This window comes from Alosa sapidissima, chromosome 19, assembly GCF_018492685.1.
Source record: "Alosa sapidissima isolate fAloSap1 chromosome 19, fAloSap1.pri, whole genome shotgun sequence".
NCBI lineage: Eukaryota > Metazoa > Chordata > Actinopteri > Clupeiformes > Clupeidae > Alosa > Alosa sapidissima.
Genome location: NC_055975.1, coordinates 20,972,481 through 20,992,480, shown reverse-complemented (window position 1 = coordinate 20,992,480; position 20,000 = coordinate 20,972,481). Strand labels below are relative to the sequence as shown.

The 20,000-nt window shown below is 43.6% G+C and overlaps 1 protein-coding gene across 19 annotated transcripts in view; it reads right to left on the bottom strand.

The window, feature by feature from the left end:
• Positions 1-20,000, bottom strand: part of eml1 (EMAP like 1) — a 69,849-nt gene that overhangs the window by 15,597 nt on the left and 34,252 nt on the right. For 8 of the 19 annotated variants that reach the window (XM_042071255.1, XM_042071259.1, XM_042071248.1 and 5 more), the window contains exons 2-8: positions 19,236-19,418; positions 18,322-18,375; positions 8,812-8,944; positions 6,062-6,094; positions 3,855-3,989; positions 3,180-3,208; positions 356-382 (exon numbers count right to left, since the gene is read on the bottom strand). In XM_042071255.1, the coding sequence (XP_041927189.1) occupies positions 356-382; positions 3,180-3,208; positions 3,855-3,989; positions 6,062-6,094; positions 8,812-8,944; positions 18,322-18,375; positions 19,236-19,418 (594 nt within the window). The remainder of the gene's footprint in view (positions 1-355; positions 383-3,179; positions 3,209-3,854; positions 3,990-6,061; positions 6,095-8,811; positions 8,945-18,321; positions 18,376-19,235; positions 19,419-20,000) is intronic. The other 11 variants (XM_042071253.1, XM_042071260.1, XM_042071261.1 and 8 more) reach the window with 5 other exon arrangements.

The window sequence follows — 20,000 nt, the reverse complement described above, 5'->3', positions numbered from 1 at the left end:
ACCGACTCATGCGGGAGAGATGAGGAGAGATGAGTCAGAGCAGCCAGCACCAGGATTCCAGCACTTTAGCTTTTTTTGGCTTAAAAATGCTTTTTTTGTTTTTTTCTCCCATTCAGTTTTTGTAAAGGACTTATTTTCTTCCTTTCTCATCTTTTATTTATAGTGCTTAACAATCACCGGGACGTCTCCTTGTCGGCCCAATTTGCAAAAAGATGCATGATTTTACTGTGAACGTGGCTTTGCATGAAGCCGTTGGATGGACTACAGGAGAGTATGAGTGTCCTTTGGCCGTGGAGTTCCTGGATGCTGAGAGGGTGCGTCAGGGGAGAGGTGGGGAGAGGGGAGCTGGGCCTACCTTTGCAGTGGGTCACACGTCGCATCCCTTACGAGCGTACAGAGACAGAGACAAAACCATATGAGTCCACGGGAGAAAGAGAGAGAAAGAGAGAGAGAGAAAGAGGTAGGGAAGAAACTGACAGAAAGAGAGAGAGACTGACAGAGAGAGAGACAGAGAGAGCCCATCCTGCTGTTCATCATCAGGTTCCCGCAATCAGCACTCCCCCCCCCCCCACCAATCATAATTACTACCCTACCCCCCTACCCTCCAACTCCACCTAGGGGTGCGTGGGGGGGGAGGGGCGCAAAAGAAGTTTGGTGGGGGAGGAGAGAGCGTGTCCATAGCCCTGAGCTCCAGTCCTAATTACCAGTCCTCACCTCCAACTCATTTTGCATGAGGCTAATTCACTTAACTGGGAAAAAGATGGCATCGCGTTGATAATTTCAATTAATCAGCCGCCCAGCGTGATCATTAAAACTAGGAGGAACCTGAGGGGCCGAGCCCAGCTTGTCAGCTCGTGTTGCATTCCCTCGCTTGGCAAGGGGGCTGGTTTACTAATGCTGCACATCCACACTTAGTTGACATGCACGCCTGGAGAAGTGAACAGCAGCAGAGTAGTCTGCTATGAGACAGGGATTTTTTTTAGGTATATATTTTTCTAAGTGGTCAATTGAATTGGATTCTGACCACTTTGGGAACGAACATGCTGTAACAATCTCGTCAAATTGGAGACATTATTTTAATTAGCGTATTAACCAAACACGTCAGTGTAAGAGGTATGGATGTACCACACTCTGGAAAATTATGTCATTTTTTTCAGTGATTGCTGAATCTTATTATACAGATAATTACACCAAATGTAAATCAATCACGGTGCATTAGAAGGACTTTGTAAATATATAATATATGAGTATAGGACACAAAGCACTGTGACTAATACATTTTATACTAATTGTGTTCTAGATATTAATTTGAAGATTAAGTCAGAAAATAACAAAGTTTCAATTAGCTAAAAGGCCATTTTGTAGCATTATGCTGGAGTGCATTTGTTATGCGTCAGTCTCCACTTATTATTCTGCAGAAGTTCTGCGCTGTTTGCGAAAGTCTTCTGGGATGCTGAGATATGAGTAAAGACGCTGAGAGAACATCGCCTTCAGCCAACAAACACGTCCTGCTATGAGTTTACACATTTCCTGTGTTATTTCATCAGAACCCCAACACGGGGGAGGAACAGTGGCGCAGTGAAGTGTTTGCAGGAGGTAGAGCTCGCTATGGCATCAGGTTAAAATAATATTTAGACAGTCCTTGGATTGTTATTGTGTGTACTTATCCTAGACTACATTTTTTTTAAACATCTTATTAAAAGAAAACAGATACCGTGGATGCATACAGTACATAACCCATACATACCCACATATAACCTTTTGGCTGTAATCTGCAGACCATGGAAGTGCCCGTGCAGGTTCTTGTAAAATATACTTTTCAAAACCGTCACTGCCAGAATGTGGTGCTTCTTTCGAATTGTATGAATCATTTGCAGGGCCAGAATTCCAAATGATATTGTAAATACATTGGTGTTGTGCTGGGCATCAATAATAAATAAAAAATGAGGAAGATTATGAATATATGCATCCATTTCTCATTCATTAAATAATGAGATGAGGCTTTCATGTTGGCAGGTCAAACACCCATTAATATGCTGAATGTCCTGGAATGAGATACGATATTAATGTGCATATCCAGACCTACACTGAAGAGCGCTCTCCTGTGGGGATTAACGGCTGTCTGTTCTTGCCTGTCCTCGGTGGCATTTTAATTGCAGCTGGAGGGGAGCTGGACCGATCGGGACATCTTTACCGTCTCCATCACTCACGAGGAGGACCTGTCTACGAGAATCCCTCACGTCCGCCTTACATGGGAGACTTGAGAGGCTGATTAACCAGCCTGTGATAGTTAACTGGCCAGCAGGCATTCCCAGAGCTAACGCTAACCAGCTTGCAGTATATATCAATCAATACTGCTGAGAGGTCTGATTCCTTTTAAACGCTAATCAATACATATACATGGAAGCAAATCAGAGTAAATGTTAATTGGAGTGGAGAAGATGGCTGATGATAAAAGGTTAACAGAGATGGGAAAAGAAAAGAGCATGATGGGGGAAAAACTAGGTGGAAATGAAGGAAGTGAGCTTGATGAAGGATTCATGGGGGTGTTGGGTGGTGTAGTGACTTGTAATGTAAACAACTGGACTCGGTGTGGTATTATTATTCTAGTACATTCACAGTAGATCACAGCACATTAGGCTACATGTAATAGCAGTGGTTTTATCAGTCCATTACCCTCAAATGATCAAGCCCTGGGACTGTTTCATTAAAGACTCATTGTTATAAAAGAGGAGAGTCTGAGTGCCCTATTTTATTATTCTATTAATGATAATAATTTAGACATTGATGGTGCCAAAGAGCATAAACTGATGCATGTAAACATCTTAATTAAAATCCTTTTTAAAATATACTGTGAATGTGTGTGTGTGTGTGTGTGTGTGTGTGTGTGTGTTAGTGTGTTCCTTCTCTCCCTCACTCAAATTGTAATGTAAAATGTACCGTTAAATGTTAAACACAACATGGACTATAACACAGGTTATACCCAATAATGCATTACTTTCATGCAGTTGTGATATCTGTCATTTTCTAATCTTCCCTTTGCAATTGTTGTCGCTCCACCACAACTCAATAGGCACTCTGGGTAGTGATCATAGTGAGGGTAATATGGGGGTGAGTCTAACAGCAGTGTCACTGATAGCTATTCACATCACACGGACAGCAGGGCACCTCAATCTTACCTGCGTTGAACACTGGCTCCTTCAATTTGCTGCAGGGTGAGTGGAAAATAGGTGGTCAGAAGGGGAGGTGGATCACATCCATACACACACACACACACACACACACACACACACACACACACAGGGTCTATTGCATTATATTTTCTGCCACATGCATTTAATTTCAGACAAGAAACACAATAATACCAAACACAGACAAACCAGGCACGCCCATGTCTCATTTCCCATTACTGTTCCCACCCAGTTACAGTATTTCCAACTCAGACAGCCTGCCTGTGGGGCCATCAGGTACTGCATGCACACACTCACAGCATGCTAGAGGTGTCTCAGAGAGAGAGAGAGCGCCCATGTGTGATGTGTATATGTGTGAGACTGTTTGAATTGGTGTGTTTTGTGCATTTGTATGAGTGTGTGCATGTGCAGGTGTGTGTGTGTGTGTGTGTGTGTGTGTGTGTGTGTGTGTGTGTGTGTGTGTGTGTGTGTGTGTGTGTGTATGTGTGTGTGTGTGTCTGTGTGTTTGTGAGCATCTGTGTGTGTGTGTGTGTGTCTGTCTGTGGGTTTGTGTGCATTTGTCTTGTGACTTTGTTTGTGAATTGTGTGTGTGTGTGTGTGTGTGTGTGTGTGTGTGTGTGTGTGTGTGTGTGTGTGTTGTCATGGTTCGGCGGCGTCCCTCACCTCTCGCTGCCTTTCTTGCCACTGGAGTTGCTGCCGGTGGAGCCGGCACGCGTGCGGTTTCCCCTGGCGTCGCCCGCACTCTCCTTACGGCCCTGGGTGCCCACGTGCTCCGAAGAGCTGGTCCTCTTCACAGTGCTGAGGGGGGAGAAGAAGGAAGCAAAGCCTTTTAATACACCTGAAATCAGAAGGTTGAGCTATTAAAGGTGCCATCTGTGATATCTGAAGTAGTTGGCATTTGAGCTCAACAACCAAAATACAACCCTTCCTGTCAACGCTTCTGATGCAACAAGCTGATAGTGGGACAGTGTGTGACTCAATCTTTATCTTGTTTGGATAGGATTGTGTATGAACACGAAGGAGTTTATAGGAAATACAAGTCACAGACTGCTCTATTAAATCAGATTCTTATGTGAATGAATTCAGCATCTTCAAAGGATTTCACCTCATCTAATAGTTTTTTTTCCAAATAGTTTTTTCCAAGGCAATTTAAACATAACATTTAACCTGAAAATGTAACCACATGTTTTAAATCAATAGGACTCCCTTGATTCTCGGTTCTGTTCGTTGCTCATTACCCACTATTGAAATTCTACTCAGTAGGTCTCCCCAATACCCACACAGTTGCCTATCAGTGCTGCTACTCAGAATTGTACCCCTGCTCCCCTAAGCATCCTCTGCCGTGATTTATCATCTGTAATTCAGTCAAGGATGCAATGCGAATGAGCCAAGCATATTTAGTGATAATATCCAGAGAAATTCAGCATGCTGCTTTCATTTAATGCGCATCTGTGGCACTCAGAACTTGGCTGGATTGTTATTGGGATTCCATTAGCGTTTAATATGGCATATTTATACACCATTCCGTTCTTTTTATGTCATAAATACGGCACAGTGTGCCTCCAGCGACAGAGTCAGTGCTGATTTTTTACTGCTAGAGCCCAGTGGCAGTAGGACGCAAGCACTTGGGTTAGATTATCCTTCCACCCAGCAAGACTGAATACTAAACACTGAGCTTTCAAACTGTTTTTGTTTGGCTAAACATCACAGGAAGTGAGACAATTGCTGGAAAAGCAGCCAACAGCTTTAAATATTTATTTGGATTTCTTTTTTCCGTCCTACAGCAGATTCACATCCAAAGTGCTAGCTAACTTTAGAGGACACAGCAACAGCATGCCGACGTGTTGCCCTTTCAAATGCCTGAACAAAAGACTGAAAAAGGCCCCATCAGCAGTCCAGTGGCTGGCGGGGCTCAGTGGTAATCCAGGCACCAGGAGGAGCGCCTATTCAGCCCTGCGGCGGTCAGTCGCGGCCGGTGATCTTATCCCCACTGTCACGGTGGCAGGAGCAGGATGTTTATCATTCACTGACACTCAGCACCAGAGGTGACGTGTGATGTGATGTGAAGCCATTTTGTAATCACTTCCATCTCTGATCTACTTCACTTTTGAACCAACCCACCAAGAAATCAATATGTATCTAAACCATCAATGTTACTGATATTATAGTATGGTAGTTTAGTATCTAATGGCATTGTTACTAATATCTTGGCAAATGTAAAGATAATGCATTAAAAAATACTGAGACAAATTGTTATATGTATCGACATTACTGCATTGCACATAACATTTCTCTCAACTTCTGTGCAGCTTGTATGAATAGAGGGAGCCTGCTTTGAACATGCAGTTCACATACGGTGTACCATGATATCTATCCTAATGTACCATTTCACATGAATTGAGTACAGCATATGTGGAACATGGGTGCTTCATGCATTTTTCACTGTGTTCAGATAGAGTTTGCACAAGGTTTGCACTGCAAACTGTGTTACTCATGATAGAGGGAGAGAAATCAATAATACATTTGGACTGCAGCGAAACTGAATATAAAAGAAAGAGGCGAAGTAGACAGGCCATCTCTCCAGCCCTGTGATACTCTGTCAATGGGAAATGGTTTCATATCCTGGCTGGAGCGCCCACTATGCTGCCCTAGCAACAGCTGCCGTCTGGAAATGCAACAATATTTGATTGAAAGTAAACAAATCATAGTTTAAAAAAACAAAAAATCCCCTCGTTCAAGAAATATGAGGTTGGGGGTAACCCAGGCTAAATGCCATACATTATTTATAAACTCTCTACAGTGAGGTTCAATAACAGCAGCTTGCACTGCCCTGTCTAACTTCACTGGGGTGGGCCGCTGCCGAATCTCACCTTTTGGGAGGCTTGTGGGTGAGAGTGGTTGAGCTGGAGAGAGCGCATGCAGGAGGGAAATGAGAGAAGCACGTGCAGAGTTAAAGAGGACCCACATGCAGTGTAGGAGTGGTAATAAGAACAATAGGATGGGAGTTAATTAAGACATTAATTAATATAGGAATTAATTGGGAGTTTACATGGAGTAAGGGATATGGGATATATACAGCACATTAGGGAATATGAATCCAGCAGCAGGAAGCTCAGGAGAGAGACTAAAACTGAAACTAGGAAATATAAACATCATTATACGAGACAAAGAGATCATGTACATGTCAGAATTGCTCAGACATTCTGTAGTATAATATTTCTATGACTACTGGTGTTCCATAGAGACATATGTGGCTGCATTGTCAGTAAACTGTGAATGAAGAATAATGTAACGATGAATAATAGAACACATCAATACCAGCGGCACATTTTAAATCATATTTCTCTTTCGAATGTACTATGCCTTGATATGTTTGTAGTATCTTGATATGTTTGCTTGTGAAATACTTTGTCCCTAGAGAGTTTCCATTACTTTGTGCCATTACAGGGCACAGCATTGCAGAGAGGACACAGAAGGAAAAGAGAGAAACTGGCAGGCTATCAACATGTGCATTAGGATTCACAAAGCAAATAGAAAACAAACATGTCTGAGGACTCAGAGAATGAATCAAGGCAGTTGTGAAGATGTGATAAATTAAAAAAATAATGATGTGGAAAAATACTCATATCAAATATTGAATAATGATAATGAATAGTGACATGAAATGAGCCTATTCAAATACAAATAATTATTCATTTTTGCCACACAAATAAATCTAGCTATTTACACACATCTTCCATTTTATATTGTAATATGTCAATATTCTTTGACATCATCCTTAATTCTCAGTGTGTGGTACAGACATAGAACTACACAGTCTAGCTGTGTGTTTTGTGCTTTAAGGTTTTCTGTCTTGCAATTGACATACACAATGCCCAAAGCCAAAGCCCAAACCCTCCTATTCCCTCCATTGGGATTTAGTTGGCCTGCTGCTTTCCCTGTGTGGCTGACCCACTCCACTGTCTGCATGCTCAGTGTGCCATGCATGCCTGCTGATGACATCCTGGTGGCAAGTGGCTAACACATCCTCACTTCCTCCATCATACTGCCTCCCTTATCCACCTCCCTTCATTCCCGCTATCTCACTAGCTCCATTCATCCATCACTTTACGATTATGATAATTTAAGTACATGCAGGGTGATGGAGGATGTGTGTGTGTGTGTGTGTGTGTGTATGTGTGTGTGTGTGGGGAGGGGGGGTTGGGGGGGTTGTTCGGAGGAGCAGGGCATTGAGGGCCAGCGACAGCCCCAAGATTGATCACCTGCGCTCCCTCAGCTTGGAGTCACTTAATCAAGCAGCGCATCTGAATGTCACAGCCTCATGAGACACGATTGCCATGATGGGCGTGTCTCCCCAGCCTATTATGCATGTAAAAGTGTCAGCCATGTTCTCCTGTGAGAGCTGCTTTTTAGATAAGAATAGCAGGGTGGGTTTTTGTTTTATTTTATTTATTTATTTATTTATTTAGAGGGGGGGGGGGGGGGGGGTAGATGGGGGTGGAGGTAGTAAGGGCTAGTGTTTTGCCCCCTGTGTGGGCTTATTTCAGTGGTTGAACGCAACATTAGCGGAGCACAATGGGTGATTCCACCAAAAGCCTGTGTTAGCAGTAAAGAGGCAGTAAGAGAAGAGGGGGATCAATTCTTCTAATGAACAGCAGCTAGCGCAGCAGACGAGGGGGGATCAGTGTAATCCAGACATGAGGGGTGGTGAACTTGCTCCACGTGCGCAAATGGAAATGCAAAAACAAAAAAAAACATCCACCCCACGGTGGCCTGCTGTGTGTGTGTGTGTGTGTGTGTGTGTGTGTGTGCGTGTGTGTTTCTGTGCAACACTCAGACAGACCTCACTGTAATGAGCCAGGCCTCGTCCAGCTCAGGGTAGCGTATCGATAATGTGGTTTGTTTTCTGGGGAGAGTAGCCGTGAGAGGTGACTGGTGGGAGCAAATTGAATCTATTTAGAGACCTCTCTCGGGTTCAATGAAGAGTCAGTGGGAGTGTGTACGCACACACACACGCACACACTCTCTCTCTCTCTCACACACACACACACACACACACACACACACACACACACACACACACACACACACACACACACACACACACACTAAACTAAACTAAATTGGATCCAAGTACATTATAACCCCACTCGTGGCCGCAAGGCTGCAAGGAAGTCTTGCTTTATGGAATCTTGTGTCACTCACAATACGGTCAGAGAAACTGCATCTATATTATGCTCTCAGTGATTCTCCTGCTGGGCAGAAAGTGGAGTGTACACTTAGACTGGCATCTCACATCGATGATATATATCATTTATATGGAAGATTCCCAAACCACTTAGAGTGCAATTAAAGTGTCAACTGGGTGATGTCAAAAGATCTTCCCTGCTGTTCTGCATAAAAAATCAAAAGGGAGGATGGATGGGAGACTAGCCTAGTGCTTACTACTACTACTACTACTACTACTACTACTACTACTACCACTGTTTCCTGTACCCCACTGTAACTGATCCGAGACCAGCTTATCATACTTTAAACTTCATTTCTATGGTCACAACAAAAAAGCTGGAATTCCACACTCTGATATTGCATTGGATGTACTTCCTGGCTGGGGTCCTACCTCTTGGTCGCTGGTGCTGGGGCGTCCCTGCGGGAGCCTGAGGGGGATGGGAGGGTGCCGCTGCCTTTCTTTGGTAGTACAGTGCCGTTGTTGACAGTGGGCCTTAGGGGCAGGGCAGCCATCATTGGGCGAGCTGTAGGGAGGAAGAACAGAGAAGGTGAGCCATACAGGCATGGACATGACATGAACTCTATACTCTACAATCAGTATGGCTCATAGCTAAAGAAAAGAGAAGAAGAGAGAGAAAGAGAGAGAGAGAGAGAGAGAGACACGATAAAAGATGAAATACAATATTGGATCTTCACATTTATCTACTTTTATGTCTCTTTGAAATGATAATGAAACGCCATCTCCAAAGAATGATTTCCGACAATGCTGCATAAAAATTCAAACATTTTGAACGAGTCCCTATATCACACGTTTCTGTGTAAGAGCTTCTCAGAGTGTCTGCTCTCTCTCTCTCTCTCTCTCTCTCTCTCTCTCTCTCTGCGTCGTCCATCAAAGGGCAGAGAGGAGAAGGGTGGGCGTCCTAACAGTCTCAGACACGTCGAGTGAGAGGAGAGAAAATGTTATACACGCGCAAACTGAGCAAGTTTGAGCTCTGAGGGATTAGGAGTATACAAGCACTGTGGGAAAAAAAAAACAGTTTTTTAATCATCAACATCAAACACAAGGCCATGCTCAGAAGTGCCTTCCCTAGCAACAGATGTGATGGAGTGTATTCAGGCACTTTATGATTGAGGGATCGGCAGCAAAAGCATCAAGGTCATTATTCTTCCTACGCCTCCTCCACTGTCTCAACAGCACAGACGCTTTTCTCATCTCTGGCCTAAGTGAGTAACTTACTGTTGTTTACTTCAAAACAACCCTCCTGTCGAGAGAAAGCAGCAATAAGCCAAACCCTGCTCTGCTCCTGTGAAAGATTAAACTGTTCCCGTCGTTGGCAAGGACATGCTCTGAATCACAATCAATTATGTGTCTCACGCAGCCCCCTTTTACTGCTCTTTCACCAAACACTCTCAAACCACTTTTCTCTCCAAACTACAGCCCTGAGGAGGCTCTGAGCCTAGAGCTGATGCATGGCCCCATCTCTACAGACAGATAACAAGAAGTGAGTTATCTATAGAGTGCTGAACACGTGGAGGGTTTACTGTAACAGAGAGGGAGAGACAGTGAGAGAGAGAGAGAGAGAGAGCATGGGAGATAAAGAGATGGACAGGTAGACAGACAGAGAGGGGGAAGAAAGAGAGAGAGAGGGATGAAGGGGGACAGGACAGAGCATGGGAGATAAAGAGATGGACAGGTAAACAGACAGAGAGGGGGAAGAAAGAGAGAGAGAGGGATGAAGGGGGACAGGAGGCAGAAGAGGCAGAGAGAGCTGAAGAACATTTCCTCTTATTTTCTGGCCATAACACACCCATCACCCTGAAGAGTCTCTCCATCTCATCTCTCTCTCTCTCTCTCCATATCTCTCTCTCTCTCTCTCTCTCTCTCTCTCCATATCTCTCTCTCTCTCTCTCTCCCTCTCTCTCTCTCTCTCTCTCTTTCTCCATCTCTCTCTCTCTCTCTCTCTCTCTCTCTCTCTTTCTCCATCTCTCTCTCTCTCTCTCTCTCTCTCTCTTTGTGCGCATGTCGGAGTGAGTGGGCGGAGCCGAGCGTTTGAGTGAGTGTGACTGTTGGCCGCTGTGCCAGGAACAGCGTTTTTCTATCTTTTTGCTATCTTTTCTATCTCCTTATTATTATTATTATTATTATTTTTCTTCTTTATAGTGTTAAGGGTTGGTTCTGTTTGGGTTAGTATAAGTATCACTGGCGTGGGGTTTTGTTGTTACTTGTTTTACCTGGACGTCTGCTTCCAGTGTTTGGTTGCAGCCGCCCCAGGTATGGAGAGTTTTGAAAAACTTACGCGGCGTCATGCTGTTAAAATAGCATCGAATGCCAGTGTAGAGGTTTGTAGTTTAGCAGCAGGAGAAGTTGTAGGGCATGACAATATTCTGTCAGCGGCCCGCATGAACAATGCGATTGTGCTGTTTTTGGGCACGGTTGAGTTGGCTAATGAGCTGGTGGAAAGGGGTTTAGTGGTTGACGGCATTTTTACTGTCGTCCTTCCTCTCTCCACTCCATCAAAGAAAGTGACTTTGTCAAATGTTCCCCCATTTATTAAAGATGAGGTTTTGGCTGAAATTTTATCACGGTATGGTAAATTGGTTTCCGCAATTAAAAAGATTCCAATTGGAAGCAAATCCCCACTTCTGAAACACGTAGTGTCGTTCAGGCGATCCGTATTTATGATTTTAAAAGATAACAAAGATGATTTGGACCTAACTCTAAACGTGAAGGTGGATAACTTCAGTTATGTTATCTATGCTTCAACAAGTGTCATGAAGTGCTTTGGTTGTGGGCAATCAGGGCACCTTGTTCGTGCGTGTCCTAAGGCAAAGGGGAATTCGAGTGATGTGCAAATAAATCACGAAAACACCAGTAGGCCTATGCCTAATGAAATTGTGGTAGATGAGCAGTCTACCGAAATGGGTGCGTCTACTGCTGTGGTTGCAGCACCCGCTGTATCCAGTGGGCCTTCGTCTGCCTCAGCCGAGTCAGTAGGGGCAGATCATGCTTCCCTTTTGCGGGAAGAGGTTAACGGGGTAACCCCGATTGATAAGCCAGTAGGCCGAGAACAAAGTTCTCCCACAGATGACGCAGTGAACGCAGAATCTGAGAGTCAGTCCACACAGAACTCGCAGAGCAGTGCTTCTGCTGTCAATTATGACCAAGTTCTTGCGTCTCTAGATGAATCCCTCATTGAGACGGAGGAAAATGTTTTTAAAATGCCCCCCAAAAGAAAGAGATCTAAAAGGACTAAAAAGAGCGATAATTTAACAGATCTTAGCGGCACAGATAACGAATACGAAAGTGATTTCTCTGACTGTAGCGTTACCTGTAGCTTACGTCATAGTGGGTTTGCTAGTTGCGATTATAGTGTGGAAGACATAAAATCCTTCTTGACAAAAACAAAACATATGAGAAATGTTCGGATTGACGACTACTTCCCTGATGTGGAGCAGTTCACCACGAAAACTAAATCTTTTTTGGGTGAGGGCTGCTTTACAAATCCAGAGTGCTTCCGTCTCAAAAAGATAATGACCAAGATTAACGTTTTGTTAAATAGCGATGTCTGATGTTAGTCTATTTTTCACATGTATTATGATGATGGCGTGTACACAACTCTTATATTTTTTTCTTTTTATCATGGGTGAAATCAGAATTGCTTCTTTAAATTTAAATGGGGCCAGGGAAAGAAGCAAGAGAGCCTTGTTGTTTGAAACAATTAAGAAGAATAGATTTGATGTGCTTCTTGCTCAAGAAACTCATTCTGACGCCTCAATTGCTGCTGACTGGGCAAGTGAGTTTGATGGCCTGTCTATTTTAAGTCACAACACTTCCAATAGTGGTGGGGTTGCCATTCTGTTTTCTCGGACCTTTACTCCCATTTCCTACCAGACTGAGGAATTAGTCAAGGGTAGACTCCTAAAAGTCAGAGCCCAATTTGAAAACAATTTCTTTGTTTTTTTGTGTGTTTATGCACCCACTACACCAATTGATAGAATGCTTTTCTTGAATATGCTAAATGATGCTCTACGCAATTGTGAATCTGAGGATTTTTTACTCCTGGGAGGTGATTTTAATTGTACTGAAAATGCAATGGATAGGAATCATGTAGAGCCACACATGCCCTCACGCAGAAGACTCATAGAACTGATGAATGCAAATGAGCTTGTTGATGTCTGGAGGAACTTTCACAGTACTCAGAAGCAATACACATGGGTTCACTCCTACAATAACCTTTTGTCATTGGCTAGACTGGACAGGTTTTATGGTTTTAAGCATCAGCTGAGTTTGTTTAGGAAATGTGTGATCATCCCAGTTGGTTTTTCAGACCACAGTTTGGTTTTTTGTTCTCTTTCTTTGAGTTCTGTAAAGTCTAAAAGTGCTTATTGGCATTTTAATAATAACTTGTCATCGGATGGCCATTTTAGAGAGGTATTTAGACTGTTTTGGCAGGATTTTAAGAAAACAAAGCCATCTTTTAGCTCGTTGCAACAGTGGTGGGACTTTGGTAAATCACAAATAAGACAACTGTGTCAGGATTATACTTTCAGTGTCACAAGGGACATAACTCGTTCAATGATGAAACTTGAAAAGGAAATAATTGAACTCCAGCATTTAGCTGAACAAACTGGCAACCAGACTTACACAGCAAACGTTAAAGCGAAGCAGAAATCATTGGCTGACCTGCTAGGCATAAAGGCACAGGGAGCTCTGGTCAGGTCCCGCTTTCAGAGTGTGGAATTGATGGACGCTCCTTCTAAATTCTTTTTTAATTTGGAAAAAAAGAATGGACAGAGGAGGTTCATTCACTCACTGCTTTCTGAGGATGGAGTTCTGTTGTCCAATCTGGCTGAAATACGTCAGAGAGCAGTCAGTTTTTACGAAGACCTATATAAGAGTGAGAGCTCGGATATTCAGGTGGATGACCAGTCCTTCTTTGAGAACCTACCCCAGGTGGCCGAAGAGGCGAATGCAGTCCTTGGAAGGGTTTTGACCCTAGAGGAGCTGCAGAGAGCCCTCCAGAGTATGGAGTGTGGAAAGGCACCAGGGTTGGATGGTCTACCGGTGGACTTTTATAAGTCCTTTTGGTCAGAAGTGGGTGAGGATGTGCTGACTGTTCTCAGCGACAGTCTTGCCAGGAGGCGGTTGCCACTGAGCTGCCGGAGGGCAATACTCACTTTGCTCCCCAAAAAAGGGGATTTGAATGACATAAGATCATGGAGACCTGTGTCAATCCTCTGTACTGAATATAAATTGCTCTCTAAAGCGTTGGCTAATAGATTGAGTGAAGTTGTGGAGCAGGTTGTCCATCCTGACCAGACCTACTGTGTGCCAGGTAGGCTGATTCAAAATAACATTTCATTGATCAGGGATATATTTGATGTAGGTAAGCTGTTTAACCTGAAATTCGGCTTAGTATCCATTGACCAAGAAAAAGCTTTTGATCGTGTAGAGCACAATTATTTGTGGAGTGCTCTGGCAGCCTTTGGTTTTTGCCCAGAGTTTATTGATATGATTAGAGTTCTGTATTGTGACATTGAGAGTATTTTAAAGGTTAATGGTGACTTGTGTGCTCCTTTTAAAGTCCACAGGGGGGTCAGACAAGGTTGTGCCTTATCTGGTATGTTGTACACCCTGGCAATTGAACCTCTATTGATGAAGTTGAGGAAAGAACTGGTGGGGGTGAGAATTCCAGCGTGTGAAAGTGTTTTTAAACTGTCAGCTTATGCAGACGATGTTGCAGTTCTTGTGAATGGTCAAAGAGACATAAACACTATGTTAGAGATTTTTGATGATTTTAATGTTGTTTCCTCAGCAAGAGTAAACTGGTCCAAAAGTTTAGCTATGCTGGTCGGGACATGGTTAAATGAGCCAAGTCTTCCAGCTGGCTTACATTGGGCCAGGAGTGGTTTTAAATATCTTGGTGTTTTTTTAGGGGATGAAATGTTTATTCAAAAGAACTTTGATGGGGCTGTTGAAAAGGTAAAGGGCCGCCTTGATAAATGGAAATTCCTTTTAAATAAGATATCCTACAAGGGGCGTGTCCTTATTATCAATAATTTGGTGGCATCCGCCCTTTGGCATCAGTTATCTTGTGTGGACCCTCCAGCACAGTTGCTGTCAAGAATCCAGTCAATCCTAGTGGATTTCTTCTGGGATAAACTTCACTGGGTTCCACAGAGCATCTTATACCTACCTAAAGAGGAAGGTGGACATGGACTTGTGCACCTACAAAGTAGGACAGCTGCCTTTCGGTTGCAGTTCGTCCAGCGTCTTCTCATGGGGCCTCTGGATTCCAGCTGGAAATATGTGGCGTGTGCCATTTTACAGACTTTTGATGGACTGGGGCTGGACAGAACTTTGTTTTGGATGGATCCAAAAAGATTGAATATCAACAAACTTCCTGTGTTTTATCGTAATTTGTTTAAAGTTTGGTCCCTTTTAACAGTGCAACGCACAGGAAGCACAGAGTCTTTGTATTGGCTTTTAAAGGAGCCCCTAATCTATGGTTCTGTTTTAGATATGTCTCTTGAAAAGTCTCTTCCCACAATCACACATAGCCTTCTTAGGTCTGGAGTCATTACTATGGAGGGTTTACTTAAGTTAGCAGGACCAGATCTTGTTAACGCTGAACAAGTTGCCAGTCAACTGGGGATGAGATCTATTCGAATAGTAGCTCAGCTACTTGAGAAATGGCGGGCCTCCCTAACAAGAGAACAATTGCAGTTGTTGGCAGACAACTTCAGAGGGCTGTGCAGTTCAGACTGTAATGATCCTTTTCCCAATATATCATTGTCGCCAAATTTGACAGGTTGTACTGGTTCTTACTTGAATTTTGATCAATTGTCTCTTTTGGGTCAGAAGCCAGCTACTGGCAAGTGTTTATATAAACTGTGTGTGAAGTCTTTTAACAAAAAGTCTTTGGACAAGAGGGTGGAAACACCTTGGTGTGCTGTTTTACAAATGGGGGATGATGTCCGACCCCAGTGGAGAGCACTATACAAGTCACCCTTAGCCAAAAAATGTGGAGATTTACAATGGAGGATTCTGCATGGAGCAATTGCAGTCAATGCCTTTGTTTCAGTGTTGAATCCTGTTGTGGGTCAAGAGTGCCCATTTTGTTTTGTGAGAGAGACTGTGTTTCATGCTTTCATGCAGTGTGTAAGGCTAACACCTTTATTCATGGTTCTACAGTCACTCTTTAATCATTTTAATGAAACATTTTCAATGGAGACTTTTATTTTGGGTTTTAAATATGTGCGGAAACATCGTTTCAAATGTCAGCTGATAAACTTTCTCTTAGGTCAAGCAAAAATGGCAATCTATGTTAGTCGTAGAAACAAAATTGAGCAAACATCTAGTGATGACCTAGTAATGGTCTTCTCAATACTTGTGAGGTCTCGCATGTTAATTGATTTTCATTTCTACAAAGCCATGATGAATCTTGAATCTTTTGAAGAAATTTGGTGTTATGATAGTGTGTTGTGTATGGTTGCTGATGGCGAATTGCAGTTTGCACATTTCTTGGAGAAAACTTGACTTGCTCCTTGATTTTATTTATTTATTTATTTTATCTTTAATGTGACTGTACATTGTGACAAAGTGATCATGTAAATACTTTGTGGCAAGAATGTAATAAAGGGTTTTTGAAATTCAAAAAAAATTCTCTCTCTCTCTCTCTCTCTCTACCTCTCTCTTTCTCCATCTCTCTCTTTCTCCATCTCTCTCTCTCTCTCTCTCTCCATCTCTCTCTTTCTCTCTCCATATCTCTCTCTCTCCCTCTTTTCATCTCTCTCACTCCCTTCTCTCTATCACTCCCTTCTCTCTATCACTCTCTCTCTCCCTCACTTCATCCCTCTCACTCCCTTCTCTCTATCACTCTCTCTCTCCCTCTCTCCATCTTCCTCTCTCCATCTCTCTCTCTCCATCTCTCCATCTTCCTCTCTCCATCTCTCTCTCTCCATCTCTCTCTCTCCATCTCTCCATCTCTCTCTCTCCATCTCCATCTCTCTCTCTCTCTCTCTCTCTCTCTCTCTCTTCTGCTGCATTAGGGAACCATTATGGTGCACTCTCACCCCTGCCAGCCGTATAATTGCTGACAGCACAGATAGCGGAGGCCGCCTTTGTTTGCGTTTCCCTCCGCCGCTCGGCCCCATTAAATATTTATCACTGCAGTCACCGAGGCCCTTTCATCTTTTTTCCCCTCTCCCCGTGCTTTGAGTGCACTGCTGCGTCTGCCACCGCCACTCCCAGTGTTGCTGCTGCTGCTGCTGCTGCTGCGTGTTGCTCGCTGGGTGTACTTGGCACGCCGGGCAAAGCTGGCAGAGCAGACTGGAGAGATACCGTGACGCAAGATGAAACAGCACAGCAGGCGAGAGGGCGAGAGACACTGAGAGAGAGTGTGCGAGAGAGGCAGAGAGAGAGAGAGAGAGAGAGGCAAAGGGAGAGAGGAAGGGAGATGAGAAAGAAAGAGAGATGAAGAGATGAGAGGGAGAGAGAGGTTTTTTTTGCATGAATCTGCATGGAGTGTGAAGGATTATGAGGTACGAGCGCAGACATGAGTCATTCTCTTCTCTTCTCCTTTCTCCTCTCTGGGTTTCAGCCAGAGTGTGTATATGTAGGAGGCTGAGCCAGAGAGTGGGTGATGAATGCTGTCTCTCAGGAGAGATTCTCATGGAAATGTTTGGGCCATGTACTGTTAGTACAACTAGTGCTGGAATCGACTTCAGTAGGCTACCTCACCCACTCAGCCAAATGATCCGTAAGAATCAAGATCAAATGACCAAGAACCATTTCATCATTATCATCATGGATGACATGTATCAAAGATCAAAGTTTTTCATTTTCAGCACCTCCTAAAATATGAGTAGTGCTATCAACTTCAGTAGGCTACCTCACCCGGTCAGCCAAATGAACCGTAAATGACACATTCAAATGACCCATCAAACATGCAGTACAAGAAAGAATGTGCAATCAAAACAGTAATACTCATGCATAGCACCAGAGTAGCCAATACCTACAAACCTCAAACAAACACAAAGTACCTTCACACATAACTTCAACACATTTATTTCTGCTCTTTAAGGAAAGTCCATTACAAATACTCAGTGATCTCAATCTTGGGTGACATAGGGGAACATGAATTAGCTTACATTTCAGGTTTTGGCAAGAGACAGAAAAAAATATGTTTTGGGAGGTTTTTTTCAGCATTTAGTTGACAGTAACTTCACATTTGACAGTTAGAAGTTCCTAATTGTTACCTGGAATGTGTATTGAATATTACATATTACATCATGTCCTATGGACTATCCAAATAGAGTTATCTCATTTTGGAAATGCCTGCAGTTACAAAAGCACAATGGAAGAACTCTGTCCTCAGTGGTGATTCATCAGGGCTTACCAGAGTGCTATATTTACCTGTGATTATGTGCCACACACCAGGTGAGCGTAGTCTAGCAGTGTACAATAATCTGCAGGTGATGCTCCAAACATTAGTTTACTAGCTTAGCTACTGCAAGTTCTAGCCAGCATCTCAGGCATAAAGCAGAAAGAAATCCATTAGTCAAAAAGGTACTCATTAAACATCCACATTTGTGCGTTGAGTGCCCAGTGGTGTGTTGAACATTCTGTCTGAGCCAGATTCAGAGCAGAATTAACACAAATGAGGTGTTAGAGTAAAGCTTGGCTGATCTGAGATCAGAGTAATATTTGCTGAAGTTAGCCAGGAGCCAAGCCCTTCCAAACCCCTAGTGTGTATGCATGCTCTGGGAGTGAGAGGAGTGTATTTCAGTGAGAGCCTCCGTAGGTAAGGATGATTAAAGCATGCTCTAAGTGTGTTTAAGTGTGTGTGTGTGTGTGCGCGCACAGCGGGACACACTGCGCGAGAGACCTGGGGCCTACCTGGTTTCCCTGTATAACTGTCTGCTGAAGTAGACTTTCTCAAGCCCACGGGGTCTGTGTACCAGCCCCACATAGGAGAAACAGACAGAGAAGTAGACAGGAGGAGGATTGAAAAAAGAGATAGAGAGAAAGAGAGAGAGAGAGAGGAGGAGGAGGAGGAGAATGAGATATCGAGGCCGAGCATGGGACAGATAGAGAACACAAGCACAAGAGTATGGAGACTGAAAGACAATCAATTACAATGTAAAACAGGTACAGTGGTAAATGAAAGATGTGGGAGAGAGAGGAAATGGAGTTGAATCAAATCTAACGTCAGTCGCCTCTCGAGATGCTCCGTGTACCCCCTTAAATCAATGTCGGATTAGAGTCGTGTTGGCTGTTAAAGTAGATTCATGGAAAAAATCAATAAATGTAATCCATAAATTAAGTGGCTCCGTTCAGTGAGGAGGCTTGCATGGAGACAATCCAATTTTAAACTACATGGCAGTTTGTGTGAGGGAGTGTCTCTTGCTGTGTGTGTGTGTGTGTGTGTGTGTGTGTGTGTGTGTGTGTGTGTGTGTGTGTGTGTGTTTGTATCTGTCTGAAATAAAGGTACAAACACAAAAATGATGGTACTGAGACAAAAGAGCGAACGGACAGAGAGCACCATTGTCAACAAGGAAATCAAGAGCAGAATGTCCCAATCCCACATGACTTTTAAAAAAGAGCAGAAATTACCATAGCCCTTTCAGAGACTATAGCTACTGAGGAGGTAGGCTACAGTAGGATATGAGAAAGTTTAAGCATGAGTAAATCTGGGTGACTAAGTGTGAGTGGAGGGAAAGTTTAAGCAAGTAAGTGTATGCAGTGAGTGTGGTGATTCAGAGTGTTAGTGTGTGTGCTTGTAAGGGTAGGTAGCCTATATGGTGCCTTGCCTTTGGTTGGTCCCTTCCTGGTGAGCATGGCCTGCTGCTCCTCAGAGACGTTGAGCCTCCTGACCACATCGGCCAGCGCCGACTTGAGCAGCTGGATCTCGTCCTCCTGCATCTGGACGCGCTGCTCCAGGGAGGCCAGCCGGTCCGTCACCTCCATGCTGCTCGCCGCCGAGGCACTGTCATCTGGACAAATACACACACAGAGACGTACTTAGTTAGCATGCAGGCTAAATGTGCAACAGTCTCATTGACAGGAGTAAACAGACACATACACCGACATCATCCAGGCTAGATGCACAGATGCACAGCACCGTCATGTACAGTATGGACAATCATCAAGCAAACTCTCACACACACTTGCTAAATGGGGATTCTCTACTCTCATATATGCAGACATTAGCTGTGATATTCTTAAACTGGAGACACTGGAAACATCCAATACTGTCATGCTCACACCAGACAAGCGTGAAGACTTCTATACCAAAGTGGATATCCATCACTTACAGGAACACTACTTGCTCTGCCAAGAAATGTCACAAGCAGTATAAGTTATGTTAAAGTTCATTCCTTCATTAAGAAATTAATAGACTGTCACTCCCAATCAGACTGTACACGGTGGTCAGACCAACATAGGATAGGAGTAACTGGAATCCAATGCTTCAAGCAAGCACCTTTGCCCCAACCACAGAGAATACCACTGACATTAATAATCACTACAGGGGGTGTTCTCCCTGTTAGAAAGCAATTAATCTCCACAGACACGTC